Source organism: Trifolium pratense, linkage group LG2, assembly GCF_020283565.1.
Source record: "Trifolium pratense cultivar HEN17-A07 linkage group LG2, ARS_RC_1.1, whole genome shotgun sequence".
Taxonomy (NCBI): Eukaryota; Viridiplantae; Streptophyta; class Magnoliopsida; order Fabales; family Fabaceae; genus Trifolium; species Trifolium pratense.
Genome location: NC_060060.1, coordinates 41,615,343 through 41,639,292, shown reverse-complemented (window position 1 = coordinate 41,639,292; position 23,950 = coordinate 41,615,343). Strand labels below are relative to the sequence as shown.

General features: G+C 32.5%; 2 protein-coding genes across 2 annotated transcripts; both read left to right on the top strand.

Annotated features, from left to right (window-relative positions):
- Positions 1–811: 811 nt before the first annotated feature.
- Positions 812–4,100, top strand: LOC123909868 (2-C-methyl-D-erythritol 2,4-cyclodiphosphate synthase, chloroplastic). Its single transcript, XM_045960796.1, has 3 exons — positions 812–1,276; positions 2,050–2,180; positions 3,604–4,100. Exons 1-3 carry the CDS (start codon positions 925–927, stop codon positions 3,835–3,837), a joined length of 717 nt encoding a protein of 238 aa, XP_045816752.1. The 5' UTR covers positions 812–924; the 3' UTR covers positions 3,838–4,100.
- An 807-nt stretch (positions 4,101–4,907) lies between these two features.
- LOC123909867 (1-aminocyclopropane-1-carboxylate synthase-like) lies at positions 4,908–8,050 on the top strand. The gene is made up of 3 exons (XM_045960795.1): positions 4,908–5,892; positions 6,099–6,259; positions 6,900–8,050. The coding sequence occupies exons 1-3, from the start codon at positions 5,848–5,850 to the stop codon at positions 7,888–7,890; spliced, it is 1,197 nt and encodes a 398-aa protein (XP_045816751.1). The 5' UTR covers positions 4,908–5,847; the 3' UTR covers positions 7,891–8,050.
- Positions 8,051–23,950: the final 15,900 nt, after the last annotated feature.

Genomic DNA, 23,950 nt, shown 5'->3' with positions numbered 1-23,950 from the left:
ATATCACAAACTTTATTTATTTTTATTTGTTAGTTCAAGTTATAACATAAAATTATTAATAATATAGTTTTTTTTAGCTTTTATTATATCAATATTTTACTAATTTTGTTTATTATTTTGAAAAAAGTTTTTTTTTTGTAATAGTCCGCGGATTAACCGTTTAACCCGCGGGCTTACGCGGACCGAACTCGGACTTAATTTTAAAACTCGTTTATATTTGATGACGGGCTTGTTCGCCCCGTTTAATATGCGGGCTTATGCGGGGCGGGTTAAACGGGGCGGGCTAGCCCGCATACCCAGCTCTACGCGTGCTTGATCCGATAAAAAAATATCGTAAAAAATTGTACATGACAACTTTAATGGTAAACCTTATATCTTCCAAACATAGTACAAAATAATAAATGGTTCAAAATCTTAAAATTCTGATATCCTATATTATTATGTCCGGTATTTATCTTTTGCAAATCACCATAATATAATTTCCTAGAGGTTTAGTTTGCTTGTATTTCTTGTCTTTGTCGGGATCCAAATCTTGTGCAGTAAGTGACTGCGTGTAGTCGTGTAGTTAATGATTGCGTATGATTGCGTATAGTCGTGCAGTCACGCGTTCCTAACCATCTGATTTCGATAAGACAATCCATAATAAAGATATATTTTGATTTTAAACCGTCTAATCTAAATCGAACAACCAGTCACCCTCCGTACAACAGCTGAATTTGTTTATTAGGGGCATATGGCCCCCTTTTGTTCCATAAAAAAAAACTAAAATGATTTAAATTAATTTTTTTGACTAAACTACAAAACATAATTCATGACAAAAATAACAGAATATACCACCAATTGTGTCTGAAGTCTCAACTCTGTCTGAATTTGTTGGTCACCATTTCACAACAGCAACAGTCTCCTTAACTTGAACAAACAACTATGGCTATGTCTGCATCATCTTCTCTAACAGCATCTTCCTATTCCTTCCCATTCACCAAATCTTCTTCTAACCCAATTCCCATATTTTCTTGTTCTTTTCCTCTCAAACACCATACCCTCCTTCCCAATCTCAAATCATCACCACCACGATTTGTCCCAGCCTCAGGAGCTGCTGCTACACCCACAACCTCAATTGAAATAGAAAAATCCCCAATCTCTGCAACTCCTTCAAAAGTTCTTCCTTTTCGTGTTGGGCATGGTTTTGACCTTCATCGATTGGAACCTGGTTATCCATTAATTATTGGTGGAATTAATATACCCCATGATAGAGGTTGTGAGGCTCATTCTGATGGTAATTCTATTTCCTCACCCCCTTTTCATTTTTATAATTCTTCAATTTTTTATGACTAAATATTGTTTCTTGATTAAGTGTTTGTTTGACAGCTATATCACAATAGTGTGTGAATGTATAACTTACATTAACACATCCATCTTTAGCTTGTTCTCCATTGTGTCTTTGGTTATACGGGTTTGTTTGGATTAACTTATTTTTGAGTTTATGCGAAACAACTTAGGCAGATAAATAAGTTTTTATGTATTACTATAATTATAAACTTGTGAAGTTAGTTTACGAAAAATAACTTATGAAAGATACAATTTTCGTTAGTTAGAACTTATGAATTAACATAAAAGCTTATTTATTTTCATAAGCTGAGAAAATAAGCCAATCCAAACTTGCCCTAATTATTTAATCTCAAGCAATTATGGGCGTGCCTGTATTGGCTTATTTGAGCTTATCTACTAAGATAAGTATTTGTGACATTGTTTGAGAGAACTTATGAATGTCCATAGACTGTTTTCAACTTATTTCCATAAGCCCTCTAGGATAGTTTATGAAAACAACTTATTATACGAAAACAGTTTGACTTTATTTTATCTTGTGTTATAGAAATAGCTTATTCATAAGGATTTATGCTATAAGCTGCAAAATAATTGTTCATCCAAACTAGGCCATAAGTCTTGTGTTGTTCAATTTAGTCCATAAAATTATTAACAAAACACACTTGAGGAGGATGTTTTCTTTTTTCATGAGTATGAATATGATGATGAACTATGTATGAACAGGGGATGTTCTGCTTCACTGCGTGGTTGATGCAATTTTAGGGGCTTTAGGTCTTCCTGATATAGGCCAGATTTTTCCTGATTCTGATCCTAAGTGGAAGGGTTGCGACTCTTCGGTGTTCGTCCATGAATCTGTGAGTATTATCCTACATAAATGTGTTCCTTTTGGCTTTATTTTCTACATTGAAATATGATTTAGGCCTTAGTGTAATAGTTTTTTCATTTTTTTAATGCTGTTTTAGTTTTTATCCCGGGAATAAATTAATAGGCCACCAAGTGTTCACCATTATGATTTGTCTGTTTTGTCAAAAATTCTAATTCTATTTCAATGGATAATTCATGGACACTGCATATTGCTTTTAAGTTATTAGTATTATGCAGTGTTAAAATTCAAATGGTATGATAAAAAGGTATGCATTGCAATCAGGGACAGTGGAATCGAAATAAGTTGTCGATAATTAGTGTAGAATTATTAATGAGTTAGCAGAGTGAGGGCTTACATGAGAATGACACTTTGTTTGTCAGCGGAAATTAGCTAAGCCCTCGTCAGGCAGGCTATTGATTAGCTTGTTGAGCAGAGAAAAGCAGACTGTTCACATATACCGATCATATAAGAGTACCTTTTAGGCTTTTATGTATATGTATGTGAACAAATTAGTTGTGTCAAACTTTTTTCAAAGGGGATGGGAGGGGAGAGGAACAGGAGCAGTTGTGTTAAACATTTTATTCCTCAACTCGCTTTCGGGAACTAAACAATAAGATGGTTATTTTTATTCCCCTCAGTTAAAATTTACTAGAAACAAGTAGAGAACTGTAGAGGTGGGTATCCATATCCATACCAGCTTGCACCAGTCAGCATAAGCCCATGTTTAAACTGTTTGGTTTGCTTAACACATATTTAAACAGACATATATTTAAGAAGTTTGCATAAGTTGTGAGTTCAACAGGCCGGTGTGCCTACTAATGTTCATGTTAATTCCCTCAGTTAACTTAAAATGGGTTGATTTGCAAAGTTGTTGATCAAACCCGTTTAATCCAGTTTCATGAACCAACACGCATTCGTTCACAAGATCTGTTGTTAAACTGGGGCATAATTTTACTTATCCCAAACAAGCGGTGGTTCTTGTACTTACCTCAACATACACACCTGACATACCTCACATACATTATTTCTTAAACAAAGTTCCTATTCACTCTAGATACAGTTAACATGTGAAATGTGACTTCCTATTATAAACAGTTCAGATACAATGCAAATCTATCGAATGAATTCCTATTCTAACAAGTTCTATGAATTTAAGCTAAGATAGGCCAAAAAGTCTAGAGACCATATACATTAATTATGCTATGAACCTAAAAGGTGAAATTTGCTTATATTTTGTCACAGAGGGAGTATTAAATAACATTTACTTTGATTTTCTTTTGAATTATGATGGTTGTACGAGGAAAATTATATTTGGTTATTGAGAGTGTTTTCATAGGATTGTGATTAAAGATAATGTTGTACCTATACCTGATATTTTGGGTATTTTATAATCTGTTATGGTTTTATTACAGGTCAGGCTTATGCATGAGGCAGGTTATGATATTGGAAATTTAGATGCAACATTGATACTTCAGAGGCCAAAATTAAGCCCGCACAAGGATGCTATCAAGGCCAACTTATCTGCATTGCTTGGAGTTGACGCTTCTGTGGTAAATATAAAGGCAAAAACTCATGAAAAGGTTGACAGCCTTGGAGAAAATAGAAGTATAGCGGCTCACACAGTTGTTCTTCTAATGAAGAAATGACGGTGGAATCTGGAAATATTATGAGGTACATGAAGGAATAATAATTCATGAAATTACTGTAAATTTTATAAATTATGCTTTATTGGCTACTAGTATACTGTTTTATGTTTATACAAAATCTTATAGATCGCGCTGTGGCTGTTAATCATTGGTTTAACACTTACATTAGAATTTGTAACCAATTATTTGGTTGTTGTGTATCATTGTTTTAATGCTTATGTTAGAATTTGCAACCATTTTGGTTGCAGTATTTTTTGGATCAACATCTAGAAGTCAGTTATGATCACAAGTCAGCTCTATATATGTCCAAATGAGCAGCCGACTTAGGGTAAACTGTTTCGAACCAATCTCAAGCACGTTGCAGCACATTCCCAACAATTGATTGACCCAATCTCCATCCCGAACTAGCCTATTCATCGCAGGGAACCGTACATGCTAGGTCAACGTTGTCAAATAGTCAACTAAAAGATGGTTAGGCCGTTATAGGCAGTTAGCAATCACATCGGATGCTAATAAAAACAATTACACGGTTATAGTTACTGATTAATCTATGTAAATTATGGTTACCCTTTGTTCAAGGTACCCATGTACTCTAACATTGTTGATACGAGCGTTAAAGTGTTTCTAGATATACCGTCACCACTTTTTCTCATTGATACTTTTGACATCAACCATCAACCTTCTTTGCCTTTTCAACTAGAAGCTTCTCCTTTGTGTAGAGTTCCTACATGTGAAGGTTCGTGGCCAACAATGTTTCAAGTCAACAATGTTTCAAGTCAACTTACATTTTGAAGGAAAATAATGGAAAACTAGCATTCATTCCAACAAGTCAACGTTTTAACTGTCATTCATTCATCTTAAAAAATTAGGGAGTTACTTTTGTCAACTTACCGATTACTCATGCGCCCTATTTTTACTCATCCACTAGTTAAGTAGAGGGTGTTATAAAATGAGAAATTTTAGGAAAAAATGTTGTCCGCTACTTAAGTTAATTAAAATTAATAATCCCTTAATGTAACAATCACTGCCTAATTCACAATATTAAGTTAATTTAGTTAAAAACAATAAATTTATCGACAATATGTAATATAATTCTCAAAAATCTAAATAAACATGTTACAAGTTTTACTTGAATCTCAAATCTAAATTTTCGTTCAAAAAAAAAAAAAAATCTAAATTTGCAATATGAGATGGTCCATTTTGTCACCCTATTTTACCGCCAACCATTTCTTAGCCTAATTAATTTTCAAACTAAAGATCTAGAGAAGTTCTTATGTGATTTTAGAGTTAACTAGAAGAATTCATTCTTTTATTTTTTAATCAAAGAAGATTTCTATTTTTGTACCATTGAATTTATAGTTGAAGTATTAATATTTTTGAACCCACCACACGTTTTCTACCTAGGAATGTACTCTATAAATACATAAGTACCCTCTTAAGGAGTCATAATTCCATCACAGCTAAACATTGCTAATTTTTTTTACTAACCATTTGCTAATTATATTTAACCTCGCTAAATTAATTTGGAAAAGGATTAACTAGACTTAGAAAGTTAGACCATAATAGTACCATATTATTATTGTTTTTTTTGTCACATAATAGTACCATATTATAACTGTACCAAAAAAAGAAAAAAACCATATCAATATAATGGAGCAACCCCAGTTATTGTCTAAGATAGCCACAGGCAATGGACATGGTGAAAATTCTCCATACTTTGATGGATGGAAGGCTTATGAAAATGACCCTTTTCATCCAACAAATAATCCTAATGGGGTTATCCAAATGGGTCTTGCAGAAAATCAGGCATGTAATTAATTGCCAACTTCAACTTGTTAATTTGATTAATTAATTTTCATAAAAACACAACAAAAAAAAAATACTAATTTTATTTGTTGGTTCAATTATTATTTGCATTTTCAGCTTGCTTCTGATTTGGTTCAAAATTGGATAACAAGTAATCCAGAGGCTTCTATTTGCACTTCTGAAGGAGTGCATCAATTCAAGGCCATGGCTAATTTTCAAGATTATCATGGTTTGCCACAATTTCGACAAGTGAGTGACAAGTACCATTAAAAATTCACACACACAACTGTCGGTTGGAACCCGGGTGAAGATATCCGACCTAACAATATCATTATTGACAGTTGAACTAGGATATATGGACTACAGTAAAACCTTTATTTACATAAAAAAACAACCAAACAACTTATAAAGTTTGGTTATATAATATTGAACTAATTTAAACTGAACTTCCACAGGCTGTGGCTAAATTCATGGGAAGAACAAGAGGGAATAGAGTTTGTTTTGATCCTGCCAGAATTGTTATGAGTGGTGGAGCAACTGGAGCACATGAGGTTACAGCCTTTTGTTTGGCAGATCCTGGTGATGCATTTTTGGTGCCTACCCCTTATTATGCAGGGTAATTAATAAAATCATACTATCATTTTTTTCTTCTTTTGATAGAATTAGGAAATTAGAGGCTGATTTTTAACATTCCAGTCAAAGTATTTTGAAATTAGAGGCTGATTTTTAATTGATGACCCAGTTCAAGAATCAAGATTACAAGGTCAACCACTAATTAAGTAAACCACATTAAGTACTAGTAGCAAACAATTGGACTTTTTCACACCTTGTAGGTCAATATACCAAGCAAATACTATGATGACCTCACCTTGTAGTAATATTATAACATGTAATATTCGTTTTGTCTCAACTCTTTACCACTAAGCTACACCTTCAAGAGAGCAAACTATAGTTTGTGAAAGTATAATGAAACAAGGATATTTTTCGGATTAGACGTGTCCTAGTGTCAGGCATGTGTTTGTGTCCAACACCAATACGACACCAACACTTATAATTATATTGAATTATGTCATTTTCTTAAATTATTTATTATCAGTGTCGATGCGTTTCATGTTGTGTCTGGTGTCCGTGCTTAATAGATTACATTTCTTAATTGATGCATAAAAACCTTAAGGACACTTGTAATATTTTGATTGACTTCTTAAGATCTTACTTATATATAAGTTCTAATAAAACAAATGATTTTCCTAATGCAGTTTTGACAGAGATTTGAAATGGAGAACAGGAGTTGAACTTGTTCCAGTCATTTGTAAAAGCTCCAACAATTTCAAGCTAACAAGAAAAGCCTTAGAAGCAGCATTTGAAAAAGGCAAAGAACAAAACATCAAAATAAAAGGTTTACTTGTTACAAATCCATCAAATCCTTTAGGAACAATCATGGACAAAGAAACACTAACAACATTAGTAAGTTTCATCAATGAAAAACATATCCACCTAATAAGTGATGAAATATATGCTTCAACAGTTTTTTGCCACCCAAGTTTCATAAGCATAGCTGAGATAATAGAAGACGCAAACATCGAATGTAACCGTAACCTTATTCACATTGTTTATAGTCTTTCAAAAGATATGGGATTTCCTGGCTTTAGAGTTGGTATAATATATTCATACAATGATGAAGTTGTTAATTGCGCTCGCAAAATGTCGAGTTTTGGATTAGTCTCTTCGCAGACGCAATATCTTATTGCGTCGATGCTTTCTGACGATGAATTTGTGGATAAGTTTGTTGTAGAAAGTGCAAAGAGACTTGCTAAAAGATATGGAATTTTTTGTAGAGGTTTAGCACAAGTTGGTATAAAGTGTTTGCAAAGTAATGCTGGTCTTTTTCTATGGATGGATTTGAGGTGTCTTTTGAGGAAACAAACATTTGATGAAGAAATGAAACTATGGAAAGTGATTATTCATCAAGTTAAGATTAATATATCACCTGGTGTTTCTTTTCATTGTAGTGAACCAGGGTGGTTTAGGGTGTGTTATGCAAATATGGATGATAGAGATGTTGAAGTTTCTTTGACAAGAATTCGCGCTTTTGTGAGGCGAAATAAGGCTGAAATGGTGGCTGCGAAGAATCGTTGTAGTCGGAGAAACTTGAGGCTAAGTTTCTCATTTAGAAGTTTGGATGATTTTTTGATATCACCTCATTCTTCTATTACTCATTCTCCTATTGTGAAAGCCACCACTTGCTGAATTCATACAAAGTTTATTTTTCTTTCTCTCTTTGTAGGCTTTGGTATCATTGAGAGTTTTTCTGATTAGTTTTTAATCTAGTTCTTTATCTGTTATTGATGGTGTTAATCTTTGTTGTATTAATTTGGTTTGACTATAGGATTTGTTTATTTGACAATAGTGAGAGACATGTATTTTTATTCACAGTTAATAAGATTTTTTGTTTGGAAGAATTGTTTAACATGGAAATTTTATTGGCAAAATTGAGTTGAGTTTAGATCCCCTCATATGAAAATTTTATTGCCAAGATCAAGTTGAATTTAGATCCCTCAAATGGAAATTTTATTGCTATGGTAATGTTGCAATAACTTATATAATAGTAAACTAGTTAAAAGACCCGTGTGTATTTGCACGGATCTATTGACTTTTATTCGATATTTAAGTTTGAATTTTTTTGTCTTGGAAAAATACTTTGGAATGTATTTTCGGAATTTTCCCCAAATTTAAACTAAAAAAACTTCGGAAAACACATTCCGAAGTTTTTAACCAAGGACAAAAATGGAAAAATGGGGGTGGAAAAGAAATAGGGGGGGGGGAGAAATGCTTTGATATTTGGTGTGGGCTGCTGGCCTCATTGCTGGTGGGCTGCGCATTCAGCCAAAATCACAATTAGAGAGCTTTTTCCACACCCTCTAGGTTTTCGCGCGCGTCCCCTGAAATTATCAAAATATTTCTTCTGCTATTTAAGTAGTAAACTGAGTTTGCTATTTAACTAACTGACACCCCCCATATATAAAATTTTGAAGATTTTACACGTCCGCTACTTAGATAGAGAACTCATAACTCAATTCTCTACTTATATAGGAAACTGATTTTACACCCCCCATATACACGAGTTCTTAGGATTTTACATGTCCGATATTGATTTTCCTTCCTATACTCCTTATTTTATAAGTTTCACATAGAATCTCTGATTTTTATATTTGACATAACTTATCATTAAAATACAAACTTATAATTATAAAATAAGGAGTATTTCCATATCTGATTTTTATTCTAGGCGAAACTTGTGCTTTTTCTCTAATAATAATCATAAAAAAAGAAAAATAAATACTCTAAAATGAGTACGTACACAATGTTAGAGGCAAAAGCCGCAAAACATCTTCGTAGCTTTCACACCACTGCCATCATGATTACACGATGATCCAATTTCTCCCTCATTTTCGTAGATACTCACTTTATTTTAGTTGATCCTTCACTTCATCTCATACGCTAGCTAGCACATTTTTCATGTCTCATTATAATATAAGTTTTGTTTTTGACTTTTTGGGGCTTTTGTTGCTTCCATTAAACAGGGGAATTTAGGGCTTTCCTTTGAAGGAAAGAGGGCTCCATTGTCCCAAAATGAAATGCCTCCACTAGGAGAAAAAAATAATATTGGAAAAAAATATTATACATGTCTAGCTAGATACATTGGAGGTGTACATTATGTATTGATTGATATTGTATAGACTTTTATTTTTGACAAAAAAAAATATTTCGTAGGTGAGATTGTGCATGTCTTTTTTAGTTTAACTAATGTTTTAGGTTTGATTCCTGACTTGAGATTACAGCAGCCTTAAAACTCTTAAGAAGAGTACCACTCATTTGAGTCTCACAAGGTTCGATAAATTAATTAATACAATTGCGCACGAAGGATGTCGAGTTTTAAAAATATATATTGTATATAGAATGGTAAGTGACATGAATAATAAAGAGGTAAAGAAAAAATTGGGGGAGGAACATGCGGATCTCACAATGTATTAAAGGAGGCAAATGGTGGAGACATTTCATCCATGACTTAATAACTTAACCAACCATGCTTATAAAGGCAATGTCCTTAATATACTTATAAAGGCAATGTCCTTAATTAATATATAGTTTTTTCTTCTCACTAATCACTGGATAAAAATTCAAACTAGCTAGGCCCACTTAACTCTTCCTTGCTCCTCCTTAAAGCTAAGTAAGTACAATCATTTTCCCTTTTTAATTTTCTTCTAAAATGTCTATTTTAAATATGATTTATATATATATTACTTTCAAAGTTTTAGCTTGCGATTCATACAAGCAAATGTCCATTTTTTCTTTCTTGCACATCATCAACTTGGTGGTTCATTTGCATCAATCAACACTTCCTCTCTCTTTTCTTTTTCAATACTCTCATAACTATATATTCCATGTATACGTATTACTAATACAAAAACGTTTCAAATGTCATATTAAACAAATGTTTTACTTAGTTTATGTGATTTAACTAATAAAAACAACTGGACCCTAGTCACCCAAACAAAGGCATCTTTCTTCAACAAGCATCGTATTTCATCAAGTGTGATGTAATTTCTTCAAGCATGATATTCATGTATGTCAAACTAATACTCATTGTATAATGAAAAATAAGATAAAAAATTCTTGAAAGTATAAAGAATATTATTTCAATGCAAAACTTACTCTTTTGGTTTGGTTTCTTTAACTAGTGTTCGGGGTACTAGTTAACATGATTCTTGTATAATATATAAATAAATGAGTTAATTTATATACTATTTATTTAAAATTAAATATGTAATATATATCTTTTGTAAATTAAGAAATATCACTCTTTATAAACGCGTTTAATGTTTAAAACAATAAATAAATCAGATCAATAAAGAATAAATGTTGCAACAAAAGATGGCATGATAAGATACTTCTTACGGTATAATAAGATGTTATGGGTTCAAATTTAGCCGGAAGAATATTAAATCTTTTGAGAGAACGATTTGTCACTTGTGGTTATATATGGCTCGAAGGATTCATCTCTACAAAGGAGCAAAGAATATCTAATTTATAAAAAAACATTGTTGCTAAAATTTCAAATAAACAAACTATTCAACTTCGACGAGTGTTGTCAGAGTCGGTCCATGATTAAGGCTGCTAAAAATCTCGTTTTAGGCCCACCACAAAAAAAAAAACTTCATTATGAACAAAGAGATCACATATGCAGATAAAAAGAAAAGCCCACATATACTAAACCATATTTTAGACCTATGATATTTAAAATAGGTAATTAAGCGTATGATATTTTGGAATTGACATCAATCTTATCATCTCCACTTGTGGAGGTGTTCATTTAAAGTCGGAGTTTTTTTTTTAACCCAACACAAAAAATAATACCGAGAGGATTTAAACTTGAAAACTTATGAGAAGCAAACTCCAAAGACGTAAGTTAGAGGAGTAAACTTAAATGACGTAAATTACTTAATAATTTACCTTAAAAAAAACTAATTAATAAACTTCATGTACACTTGTAACATGTCTTTATCCAATGATTATCTAGAAAAACAAATCATCTTGAAGTTCACTAATCAATATTTGCAAATAAAATAGTAGTGAAGTTCATGCATGTGTTACTTTAAGAGGCAATGTCATTGTGTAAAAGCAACATGATCTCACCTCCATAACTAATGGGGCTTTTCGATTGAGGTATCATTGAAACACGATTATAGGCCACTTTAAGGTTAAGCCGACAGTACATCTTTCCTGAATCTACTGCTTATGTGACAACCCCATCACCTTCAGCAGATTATCAATTGACATGCCCCTTATCTTACCACATTAATCCTACTTTTTCTTTAAAACGTACAATATTAGAATTGTTACAATTAATCCTACTTTAAAAAAAATCAATTATGAGTCTAAAACAAAAAATCAATTATACAATACATTAATCCTACTTTTTGTTTGGGTTAATAATTGTGTAATCTACCTTTAAAACATACATTAATCCTTTGGATCTCAGTTCTTGTTGGATGTGCTAGTGAATTCATTTGTTTTTGTACTGCTTTGACTCCTCCTGTACTTCTTAGAGGAAGCTTTAATAAATTTTGCCGATTCAAAATAAATAAATAAAACATACATTAATCCTACCTTGTGTAATCTACTTTTCTTTTACTGTCGGAAAAGCGGAAGGGGTGTGGGAATATCACCAATTTTGTCACAGTTGTGGAAATGAGGATGAAACTATCATCCATATGAGAGACTATATATTTGCTACTCGTATTTGGGTCAAATTGGTAACTTCTAATCATATTACTAATTTCTTTTATTTCAATTGTTGGGATTGATTCTTCAAGAACCTTAGCAATGAGGAGTATGGCTTGCAAAAAGAAAGGTGGAAGACAATTTTCATAGTAGTATGTTGGTACACGTGGACTTGACGAAACAAGGTCATCTTTGATGAAGACTTTCGGCGTCCTGCGGACCCTATTCATGTGATCCTAAAAATGGCGAAAGATATCAACATATGTGAGCACTATAACTTCACTATAGGTCAACGGCAGATGGAAACCATTTTCATTGGATGAAAACGTCCCCAAGAAGGTTGGATCAAGCTAAATTGTGATGAAGCTCATAGAAATCGGTGGATCTTACTTGGCGTGGTGGTTTGCTACGTGATTCAGATGGTTGGTGGGTTAAGGGCCACATTTAGAAAATTGGTACTTGTGACGCGTTCCATGCCAAAATGTGGGGCATGTATTGGGGAATGAAATTGGCTCGAAGACGAGAAGTTACTCACCTCCTTGTGGAAGGTGACTCCAAATTACTGATCAACATGGTTACAGGGAGATCTAACCTTAGTGGACCCCCCCATTCTGATTCATCGGATACATGAGTTTATCAGCAACAATTGGCAGACTCGGTTTCGACACATGTGACGGAAAGGCTCATAATTTCTATGGTAGTATATATATGATTTGAAGTACTCTATATGAAATGAAAAATAAACATACACACACTGATATATCTAAAAATCAGTCGAGTTGATACACCGCCCAATTCCTCTTTCAAGTCATCCATCGATCGACTAGTGTGTTAGTGGTCCACACAGGTCCGGAAAAATAAGTACAGGTCTTATTAGAGTTGAAAATTATTGAAAAGTGTTAAGATCAAGCTCAGCAATGATTATAACTTTTATTAGTACTCCTAATTAAATTGTGTGTGCACTAATATACAAATTAAACTGAAATTAACAGATCATATAAGTCTATTATTATGTATTAACTTTAATTGACGTCAATCGTGTTACTTGTACACGCTATGCCATATTAATGAATTTGTTATTCCTTGTAACCAAAAAAAGAAAGATAAGACACAATTAAGTCAAAATAATTAGTACTTTGGGCTTTGCTTAAATCATAAAACAACGACTAATTTTTCCTTCTTTCTCACACTGCCATTCATATTATGCTTTAGAGGATATTCTACTAGAATTTATTAGTTTGAAATAAATATCTCAAAGGCCAGAATATATGAGATATGTGCGAAATTGTCTGAATATATGTTTATAAGTGAGCATCTCACAACTTAACTTTTCAAGATATAAATCATCAATGTTTCCCTCTCTAACAAAACAAGTTCATTAACTTTTCAATTAGGATCCACCATCTCAAAGGGGACATATCTGAAAATGGATCAATTTTCACTATTTGTAAACATTTTTTTTTGTGATACTATTTGTAAACATTCTATAGAGTTGAGTTGATTTTTTATTTAATTTTAAAAAGGGTTTTTCACACAATTAAAAATCATGGTAAATTGAAATTTTGGACCCTCAATTTATTTATTGATTTCATTATACCCTCCTTCACCACGCTCATCACCACACCCAACGGAATAAAAAAGTTAAGAAACTCAATAATTCATCACCAAATCTCCTTTATTAATTTTGCTCCAACTCATTTTAGTCAATTTCGCTCCCTCTACAATGTTCATATGTTGCATTGTTGTTTTCGCTTCAATTACCAATGTTTGAATCAGAAGCACACTATCGATGTTTTTGCATGCCATTGCATTGTTGGATGAGTAAAGAAGAGAAAATGTGTTTTGTCTTTATTTTCAAATCTACATATGGATTCATTTGTGATCTAACCTGATGATCAGAAAGGTTGATGGCTGGTCCGTTGAGCAAATCGTCCACACCGAAGGGGGGGTTTGTACATGCAGGTGCTCTGATGCCTAAGTCAGCAAAGAGTACAAGAGATACAAAGAGAAGAGAGAGAAAGTTTAGAGTGGAATTAATTAGAATACCTGGCTCTCCTGTCTAGGAGAGCTTATATAGTTGCCCCCAGTGCTGGGCCAAAGGTTGGTCTATTGGGCCGGGATAACCGGCTCAATAGACTCAACTGCCAAGATAGTCCTTGTATCGTAGGGGATACCGTTATTTGCCTCTATCTTGGTTGGAGCCGTTCCGCTATTCGCGCGTAAGGGATAAGCTCCGTGACTCAAATGTGGTTGGATGGATGAGCACGTGCTAAACGTGCTGCTTAGCTGTTAAGTTATGGAGGAATGGATCAACATGCATGGATAGATTGTTGAGGCAAAATCCATTTTAGTATTTTAATGACAACAAACCTTATGGAATAAATGTTAAGTTTTATGAATGGTGATCTACTGATGTTTGCACTTGAGTTTTTGTTGAAAGATAGATATTATCAAGTGGACGAGCTAGAGGCTACTCACGTCAACAAGTGCATTTATATACTCAAACAATGAAAGAATTGGAGTATCATCAGATAATTACAACAGTAGTATCACAAGCTTCAAGAAGATTTTTAAAGACTGTTGTTTTGAATCATAAAAAGATTCATCGAAGGATCAAGCAAGAAAGTGAGTTTCATGGATAATTGTCTTCCTCATCACTCAGGGATCACAACAAGTATTGAATAATCAATGAAGAATTTGAGGATCATAGTTGAAGAATCAGGATGGAAAAACCTGCATCACAAGCTACTCAAGAATATATTGATTTTATATGACAAGGGTTACAATGAGTTTTTGAGTTATATGCTTTGAGGATTTACTACTACAATTAATATTAATGGGAATGATGCATTCATTGAGGATCTTCAAAACCTACTCAAAGTATCATTTTACTAAAGCTTCTCAAGATGACAACGTTTGAGAATGATGGTCCATGAGTTTTTCAAAGGAGCTTATGCACAAGGAATAAAAGTTTTAATCATTCTCAATGATGAGAACTCTCATGCCTCCACTAAAGAATCTTAAAGATCATCAATGAGCAAGCAACCATGTGTGCAAAACATCAAAGAGGAATTGTGGGAAGTTTTGCAGCAGCAAGATTTCAAGTTAATTGATCAAGATCACGTGTTTCACTCCTTGAAGAAAATCTTGAATGCTGGTTCAAGAATGCTCTGAGAACATTCTACAGTTTATGCTTCATTCTCTCCAAGAACGAGCTTCATAGCAAAAATACTTATTTCTTTATGTCAACTCTGTTCAAGACAAAGAAGCACTTTTATCTTGGTTTTAACTCACAAGATCACAACAGTTTATGATCAATTAAGGCAAGGAATATTTGGGAGAAACGTGACTTTCCCCTTTGGCCATAGTTAAGGATCAAGCATGTGCAACATGATAAATTCTCAAGGCAAGATCTCATCAGGTGTCTCAAGTGTGTTTAGACAAAGTTTACATAGACCAATGAGAATGGGACAACACATCTTCAACTCATAGTTGTCATGTACTTTCAATTTCATTATTAAATGAACATTCTCCAAAGAGATTAATTTTTAATCAAGAATGAAAGTACTTGGAAAGGACATCATGAACAGTTCCAAAGAAGGACAATACAGCTGCTTCCTCTACATATTACAGCTGGTTTCTGTCATGCATCAAAGCTGCTTCAAAAGAACAAAGTCATATATTACCCAGTCTGGAGAACACTCTGAGAACGATGCTGAGAATGACTGTCCTTTACATTTGAAGATGCAAACTCATCTACAGCTGGCCAAAACGTGTTTAAATGATTTGTAACGGCTATACTTGGTGGAAAAGCAATGGACAACTATCTACAACTCATTGCAAGCTGTCATTATGGCTCTTTTGTTTGAAAACATGAAGAACAGCAGGGAGAATGTTCTGAGAAAGATCAGTCAGAACTTATCTACTCAACAATTCAGCATGAGCTGTCTATTTTGAAGCAACTAGCCGTTGGAAAACTTCCTTTGGGACCAAGGAACTGAAGACTCAAGGTTCAACTATAAAAGGAAGGCTTTGACAACATTGAAGAGCAAGAGTTGAAGCTACAAATCATCAATCACTTGTTTTTGTCTACAAGTCATGAAACTCTTCTTTTATCACTCACACTCAAGATCTACATTCTCATCATACTTCTGAGTTTAGAGTGTTTTTATTTGCTTCTCAAACTAACCTTTGAGTTTCTAAAAGCAAATAACTCAAGAGACCATTTTTCAACATAACCCATTTTTAAGTGGTTACATCTTTGTCTCTTTATTTAAATCTCTCTCACTCCAAACATTGTAATCTCAATACTAGGATCAATATATCATTTGAGTGAATTGAGAGTTTTTTCCATTGTAACAAGCTTCTCAATTGTTTGAGTTTTTGTAAAAGCTTGAAGATCCAAACCATCATCATTTGTAAAAGATTGGCTCAAGTCAATACGTAACTATTGATTGAGTGACACCTTATAAAGTCTGGAGGACTTAGGTAGATCAAGCGAGTGAAGCTTGGAAGATTATGATCTTGGACTAGATCAAGGAAGAAGTGTAATTTGAGATCGGTAGTATCTCATAGTGGATAATCTCACAGGAGCGTGAGGACTGGAGTAGCCCATACTATTAGGGGGTGAACCAGGATAATTGTTTGTGTGTTGTTTCTCTTCCTTATTCTCTTTTATTTACTGTAAACACACATCACACAAAGCACTTCATTATATTTAATTTGAATTGTCACGCAGTAGAGAACGTTCCCAGAACAATCTATTTTATAGTAAAGAACGTTCTCAGACCAAGCTGTTCTATAATTCACTAACATTTATCCAAGTATATACTTGAGATCAATTTTGTAGAATGCAGGATTAATTTTTAAAAAGGGTCACAATTCAAACCCCCCTTTCTTGTGACTATTTCTTCCACTTCAATTGGTATCAGAGCCTGGTTCTAAGGTTTGAGCACTTAACAGTGTAAGAGGAAAAGATTCGGGAAGGAAGTGATGTCGAAACCTGCAAATCAAAGTACGAGCCATAAATGCAAAAAGAAGGGACATTCCAAAACTAAATGTCCTAAGAACAAGAAAGTGCAAAGAAAGCTTGCTTCAAAGATGAAATCTACGATGACAACTAATGATGACTTTGATGGCTCAAAAATAGAAGAAAAAGCCAACTCATGTTCAATGGTAGATAAAGAGGTAACAACTTTTGAATCTTGTCCTGCATGTAAAGTAATGGAAGATGGATTTGATAATCTTCTAAATAGCTCAAACATTATATCTCAAAAGTATACAATTATGGAAAATCGACTATTTGAGATTGAGAAAGAAAATGAGAAATTGCAAATCTTAAATGATAAATATTTTAAAATGATTCAAGAATTGCAATACTCTCATTTGGAAATGTTTGAACAAACAAAGATTCTCAACGAGGAAGAAATCAATAATCATCTTCCAGAATGCTCTATGAATCATGAAGAGAATGATGTTTTGAAAGGAAATGTTTTAGAATTGAAAAACGACATTACAAGTTCTGCAAAATCTAGAGAAACTTTTCAAAACATAAAGGAATCACAAGTAGTAATTTTTGACAAAGCTTATTTAGGTTGTGGAAATTTTCAAAAACAAAAGTCTTATGAGAATTTTTTTGTTCCTCATAAAGATAAAAAATTACAGAGATACAAATGCTCATATTGTTACAAATATGGACATATTGAATCCTTTTGTTTTAAGAAAAAATTCAAAAGAAAAGAACATTCTCATCAGAAACAAGAACATTCTCAGAAGGTTCTCAAAATGCATTCTTATTCCAAAACTTCCTATAAGAGATCAACTTATCATCATAAGAAGAAATCTTATAAGAGGAATGACACTAACCTTCAAGGACCCAGATCACTATGGGTACCAAAATCATTACTAACTTGTGTTGCAGGAACATCTTTAAGCAGTCAAGAAAAAGCCTCAAGACTTGGAAAATTGATACTCAAGGAATATGACTTGAGAAAGACAATATTTTCTCATATTTAAAAAGGGATGAATGTGATCTGCAACCTTTGGAATCATTAACAAAAATCAAACCAAAGGTATTTGTATCATTAGTAAAATGACTTTGCATAAATTAAGGATGATTGATATGTTAAAAGGTTTAACACATAACTTCTCTAATTTGGTAACATTGGAACTGAAGTTATTTCATACTCATCCTCATGATCATGATTTTTCATTTAAAATCTTTATGTTAATACATAGATGAATTTTAGACCATATCATATTTTAAATGTTTTTGGCATAAAAGAGTTTTATCAAATATGACAACTATTGCAAATTTATCCAAATTTGGTCTGATAAGATATTTTTCAAAATTGGTTGTGAAAATGATATAATTTGTAAACTTATATTTATTGTATCAAGAGTTGTCTTATTTTCAAAAATACAGTTTCAACCAATAAAAAACTCTTGAACCACTTCATATTGGTTTATTTGTTCTTGTCAAAACTAATAGTCTTATGACTTCTTTATTCTTGATGATTTATTCAATGATCCTCTTGGACATTATTTTTAAAGCATAAGAGTGGTGTCTTTTTACCCTTTTAAAGTTCTTTGAAAAAGGATTCATTTGTTAGAAGCTCAAAAATCATTTTCTATAAGTAGTGATCATGTGGAGATTATGAAAAACTTTCTTTCACAACTTTCTTTAAAGAAAATGGTATTTCAGTTGATTTTTCTTGATTCAGAATTTCCACAAAAATAGAGTTGTTTTAATGGCTGGAATATTTTTAAATGTTGAAAAATACTCTTGAAAGAAACCATAGATATTACATGTTATGTTTTTGAATCATGTTTGTATCTTGAGTAAAAACTTCATGCCATTTTGAAAGTATAAAAATTCAATCATATCATGATTTTATATTTTTGATGTTATTACTATTTTTGGCATAGTAAAGAAAACAATTTTTGGGATACTCTCTTTATGCATTTTACTTTTGATGAGTTTGATATGAAGAGAAGAGATAATAGTGGTGTTGATGTTAATAAACAACAACGAAAAAAAAAATCATGGATCAAATAGATTGAAATTATTCGAACATCATCTTTACAAATACATCCAAAGAGTTGAGAGTAAACTTTCCATCATCCTCAAGATGGAACCTTTAAAAGCTTCATTGATATAACAATAACATTCTCCATTAGAATGAACAATGGTATTGGTACACCACTTTGAAATTGTGAAGAAATGATTTAATCTTAGAGATGTTCAATTTGCAATTGGTGTTAAGATGAATGAATCTCCTTCATCAACTCTCGAGAAGGAATTCAAGTTGTTTCACAACATATGTCAACATTGTGTATTTCCTAGAAAAAGAAGCAAAGAAAAGGTTTTGGAGAATGACATGTTTGTCATGTATCACCTTACTAAGTGATTGAAGCTGAATCTCTCACACATCTTCTTGCAACATACGATCAATGCAGCAGAGTCTGTAACAAGGAAAGTTACTCTCCCTTATGGGATGATCTTCACCAAGATTATTCATATCTACAAGATTGACTTCAAGAAGAAGAAAACAGTCAACTTTTGCACTACCTTTGACTTCAAATGTTCATCAAATGAAAAAGGAGTTTGTTAATCTTGAGGAATCTACTACTGAGGTTGGGAACAAAAAAGGAGATAGGAATTTGGAAAAGAAAATAACTTGGACGAGTTACTTAAATTCTCCGTTTCATCCAGCAGATCAATCTAAGAATGTTCTCCCTGCAAAGGCAACAAGTGTCGAAGGCAAATAAGTTCTACTTGAAGATAACCAATCTCAGTCCTACTTTTGTTATCTTGACACCTCATTGAATTTTAGTTCAAGAATTGACATTGGTCTTGGATTAACCTCTTCTCAAATTGCTTCAATGATATTTGAAGGTTTTACTCTCACAACCAAATCGGTTAATCAATCACTCTTTTCACCATTGATGAATTCTACCCAAGGATCTCTAGAATCCTTTTTCAGTTCTGAATTCTCAAGTAATTTGTTAAAATCACCATTGATGGAATGACAACTAAATTTTCTTTCGAAGAAAATGAAAGATGAATAAGCATGTGGATCTCATTCTTGAAGGATCATAAAGTTCTAAGAACGATCTCAAGGAAAATCAAATGATGAAATCCAAATGTTTCTTATTACAACATTGAGTTATGAGTAATTTGTTCTAAACATGATTTCCTCTTCATCCCTATTACCTAAAGTTACTCTACCAGGATGATTTTTTTTAGAGAATATCTAAGAGGGTGAATTTACTCAACATTGGAGAATGCATCAAAGGATAAATCTTTTCTCCTCAATGTAGATGATTTTTCCTTAGAGAAAATCTAAGAGGGTGAATTTACTCAACATTGGAGAATGCATCAAAGGATAAATCTTTTCTCCTCCATCATCAATCAAGTGTCCTCTATTTATAATGATGAACATATGGTGGAATTATGAAACAATTCAAGATGCTCTCATCATTAAAATCTCATGAGAAGGAAGTCATTAAAAGAGGTACACAAAATTTTAAATTTAATCACATTTGCATTATAATAAGTTTGAATATCTTTATGCAATGTTATTATGTGATTGATTGGATGATATTGAAATCTAGAATGCTTTATGAAATTCAAGTATATCACTCTAAAGCTTAAATTGCACATCAATTTTTTTTGTCATGACTTGCATATATTTGTGCTTTCAAATAGCTTTAATGCAATAAGGTTTGCACTCTTTGTTCATATACTTTTCATGATTTTTGCACACACATTATCTCTTTCAGAATATCATGTTAAGTGTGAAATGCATGAACTTCATTTTTTTGCAATATCATCTTTTTACACCCTTGTAAGCATTTATTTTTCAAATATGCTACTCATATTGCTATTAAAATATTGTTAAGGGTTGTTTAATTTGATCAAGTCATATTTTCACAATGATCAAGTTTTAATTTAACATGCCAAAATTCGATTGAATTAACATTTGTCTTAATTCAATTTTTTATGGTCTTGTGGCATATGTTTTAAAAAGTATATTGATTACAGTGCTAATCAATTTTTTATGTGCAAGCTATGTTATGTACTTAATGAAAAATTATCCTTGATGATCAATGAATAATTTTTGGAGTTAGTCTCTTAATTATTCTTCATGATAGACCAAAACATTTAGAACAAAAATGACAAAAACTCATGATTCTGATAATCAATTATATGTCATTTTTTGGTCTTACATAAGCTTGACTTATAGCACTTTTTTATGAAAATCATTTTTTCTATAAGTCTTTTATATGTGCACTTTTCTCAAATATAAAACTTTGGATGAATCCAATTTTGTTGCACATCTTGATTAGCCTATAGTTTGCTTAATTGATGATTAAGTAGAACTTTTTGAACATGGCTTCTCAAAAAAATTGAGATTTTGTTATGACTTATGTAAAAGATCCTCCTTCAAAGGTTTTAAATTAATATCCATTTTTTGTTGGATTTATTATTTGAAGGATTTTAACAAGAGAACATATGATTGGTCTTCATGAGAATAATTTGTGTGTCCACTCTCCATAAAATTAGAATTTGGTCTAAGAATAATAGTTCTTGCACATTGTATTCTTGAACTCATATTTGACTTTTTATTAACATAAAAGTGTTGTTTCTACACTTGCGTGTTAAGTTGTCAAAATAGAATTGTGATCAAATATTTTTTTTACAATGAAGTATTCTTTGAATATTTTGCTTTGAAACATAATCATCTTCTTTATGAGAATATTCAAAAAAGAGAGAATTTGTTTTTGACAAGATGTCAATTAACTCTGATTTCACAGCTTCCTCATATGCGCAATTTTCTCTCTAGTTTTAAAAATCATTGGAAGATTTTCAAAAGATATTTTAGTCTTGTCTATCATTTCCTTATTTTAAGAATGATCATGTTTTAAAAGAATGTCCTGTCCATCTCATAAGACTTAGGGGGAGTTCTCTAAATTTGAGAATGTTTGACTTGCATTGTCATTGAGGTCAAAATCACATTTTCTAAAAATTGAGTGTTTAGCATCAATTTTTAAAATCAAATGATTACAAATGTTTTAGTGTGATTTAATCATTATTCATGTTATGATTGCTATATTGAATGGAATGATTATTGATCGTCATACATAATGTTTGATATATGAATGAACTTCTTATTTGCATGATTTGTATATGCAATACATTTCTTCTCTTGATTCCTATCATTGCACTTCATATTTCATATTTTTCCCAATACTTTTTGATAGATGACAAAAGGGGGAGAGATATATATGATGGGAGAGAATTGTTAGATGGAACTAATTAATGAAGAATGTTATGAATTAACCTCTTGCATGTATTTAGGGGGAGTTTAATTAGAATGATATAAATTAAACTCTTGCATGTGTTTAGGGGGAGCTTAATTGTATATATATGAACATTCTTTCTTTTATTATTATTTCCATCCATAAAACATAAAATTTATTCAAAAGGTTTGTCATCATCAAAAAGGGGGAGATTGTTGAGGCAAAATCCATTTTAGTATTTTAATGACAACAAACCTTATGGAATAAATGTTAAGTTTTATGAATGGTGATCTACTGATGTTTGCACTTGAGTTTTTGTTGAAAGATAGATATTATCAAGTGGACGAGCTAGAGGCTACTCACGTCAACAAGTGCATTTATATACTCAAACAATGAAAGAATTGGAGTATCATCAGATAATTACAACAGTAGTATCACAAGCTTCAAGAAGATTTTTAAAGACTGTTGTTTTGAATCATAAAAAGATTCATCGAAGGATCAAGCAAGAAAGTGAGTTTCATGGATAATTGTCTTCCTCATCACTCAGGGATCACAACAAGTATTGAATAATCAATGAAGAATTTGAGGATCATAGTTGAAGAATCAGGATGGAAAAACCTGCATCACAAGCTACTCAAGAATATATTGATTTTATATGACAAGGGTTACAATGAGTTTTTGAGTTATATGCTTTGAGGATTTACTACTACAATTAATATTAATGGGAATGATGCATTCATTGAGGATCTTCAAAACCTACTCAAAGTATCATTTTACTAAAGCTTCTCAAGATGACAACGTTTGAGAATGATGGTCCATGAGTTTTTCAAAGGAGCTTATGCACAAGGAATAAAAGTTTTAATCATTCTCAATGATGAGAACTCTCATGCCTCCACTAAAGAATCTTAAAGATCATCAATGAGCAAGCAACCATGTGTGCAAAACATCAAAGAGGAATTGTGGGAAGTTTTGCAGCAGCAAGATTTCAAGTTAATTGATCAAGATCACGTGTTTCACTCCTTGAAGAAAATCTTGAATGCTGGTTCAAGAATGCTCTGAGAACATTCTACAGTTTATGCTTCATTCTCTCCAAGAACGAGCTTCATAGCAAAAATACTTATTTCTTTATGTCAACTCTGTTCAAGACAAAGAAGCACTTTTATCTTGGTTTTAACTCACAAGATCACAACAGTTTATGATCAATTAAGGCAAGGAATATTTGGGAGAAACGTGACTTTCCCCTTTGGCCATAGTTAAGGATCAAGCATGTGCAACATGATAAATTCTCAAGGCAAGATCTCATCAGGTGTCTCAAGTGTGTTTAGACAAAGTTTACATAGACCAATGAGAATGGGACAACACATCTTCAACTCATAGTTGTCATGTACTTTCAATTTCATTATTAAATGAACATTCTCCAAAGAGATTAATTTTTAATCAAGAATGAAAGTACTTGGAAAGGACATCATGAACAGTTCCAAAGAAGGACAATACAGCTGCTTCCTCTACATATTACAGCTGGTTTCTGTCATGCATCAAAGCTGCTTCAAAAGAACAAAGTCATATATTACCCAGTCTGGAGAACACTCTGAGAACGATGCTGAGAATGACTGTCCTTTACATTTGAAGATGCAAACTCATCTACAGCTGGCCAAAACGTGTTTAAATGATTTGTAACGGCTATACTTGGTGGAAAAGCAATGGACAACTATCTACAACT

Coding starts and splice junctions, on each gene's coding strand:
- LOC123909868 (XM_045960796.1), top strand. CDS start 925: ATGGCTATGTCTGCATCATCTTCTCTAACAGCATCTTCCTATTCCTTC. Junction 1,277..2,049: donor TTGTGAGGCTCATTCTGATG/GTAATTCTATTT, acceptor ATGTATGAACAG/GGGATGTTCTGCTTCACTGC. Junction 2,181..3,603: donor CGGTGTTCGTCCATGAATCT/GTGAGTATTATC, acceptor GTTTTATTACAG/GTCAGGCTTATGCATGAGGC.
- LOC123909867 (XM_045960795.1), top strand. CDS start 5,848: ATGGCTAATTTTCAAGATTATCATGGTTTGCCACAATTTCGACAA. Junction 5,893..6,098: donor GTTTGCCACAATTTCGACAA/GTGAGTGACAAG, acceptor GAACTTCCACAG/GCTGTGGCTAAATTCATGGG. Junction 6,260..6,899: donor CCTACCCCTTATTATGCAGG/GTAATTAATAAA, acceptor TTCCTAATGCAG/TTTTGACAGAGATTTGAAAT.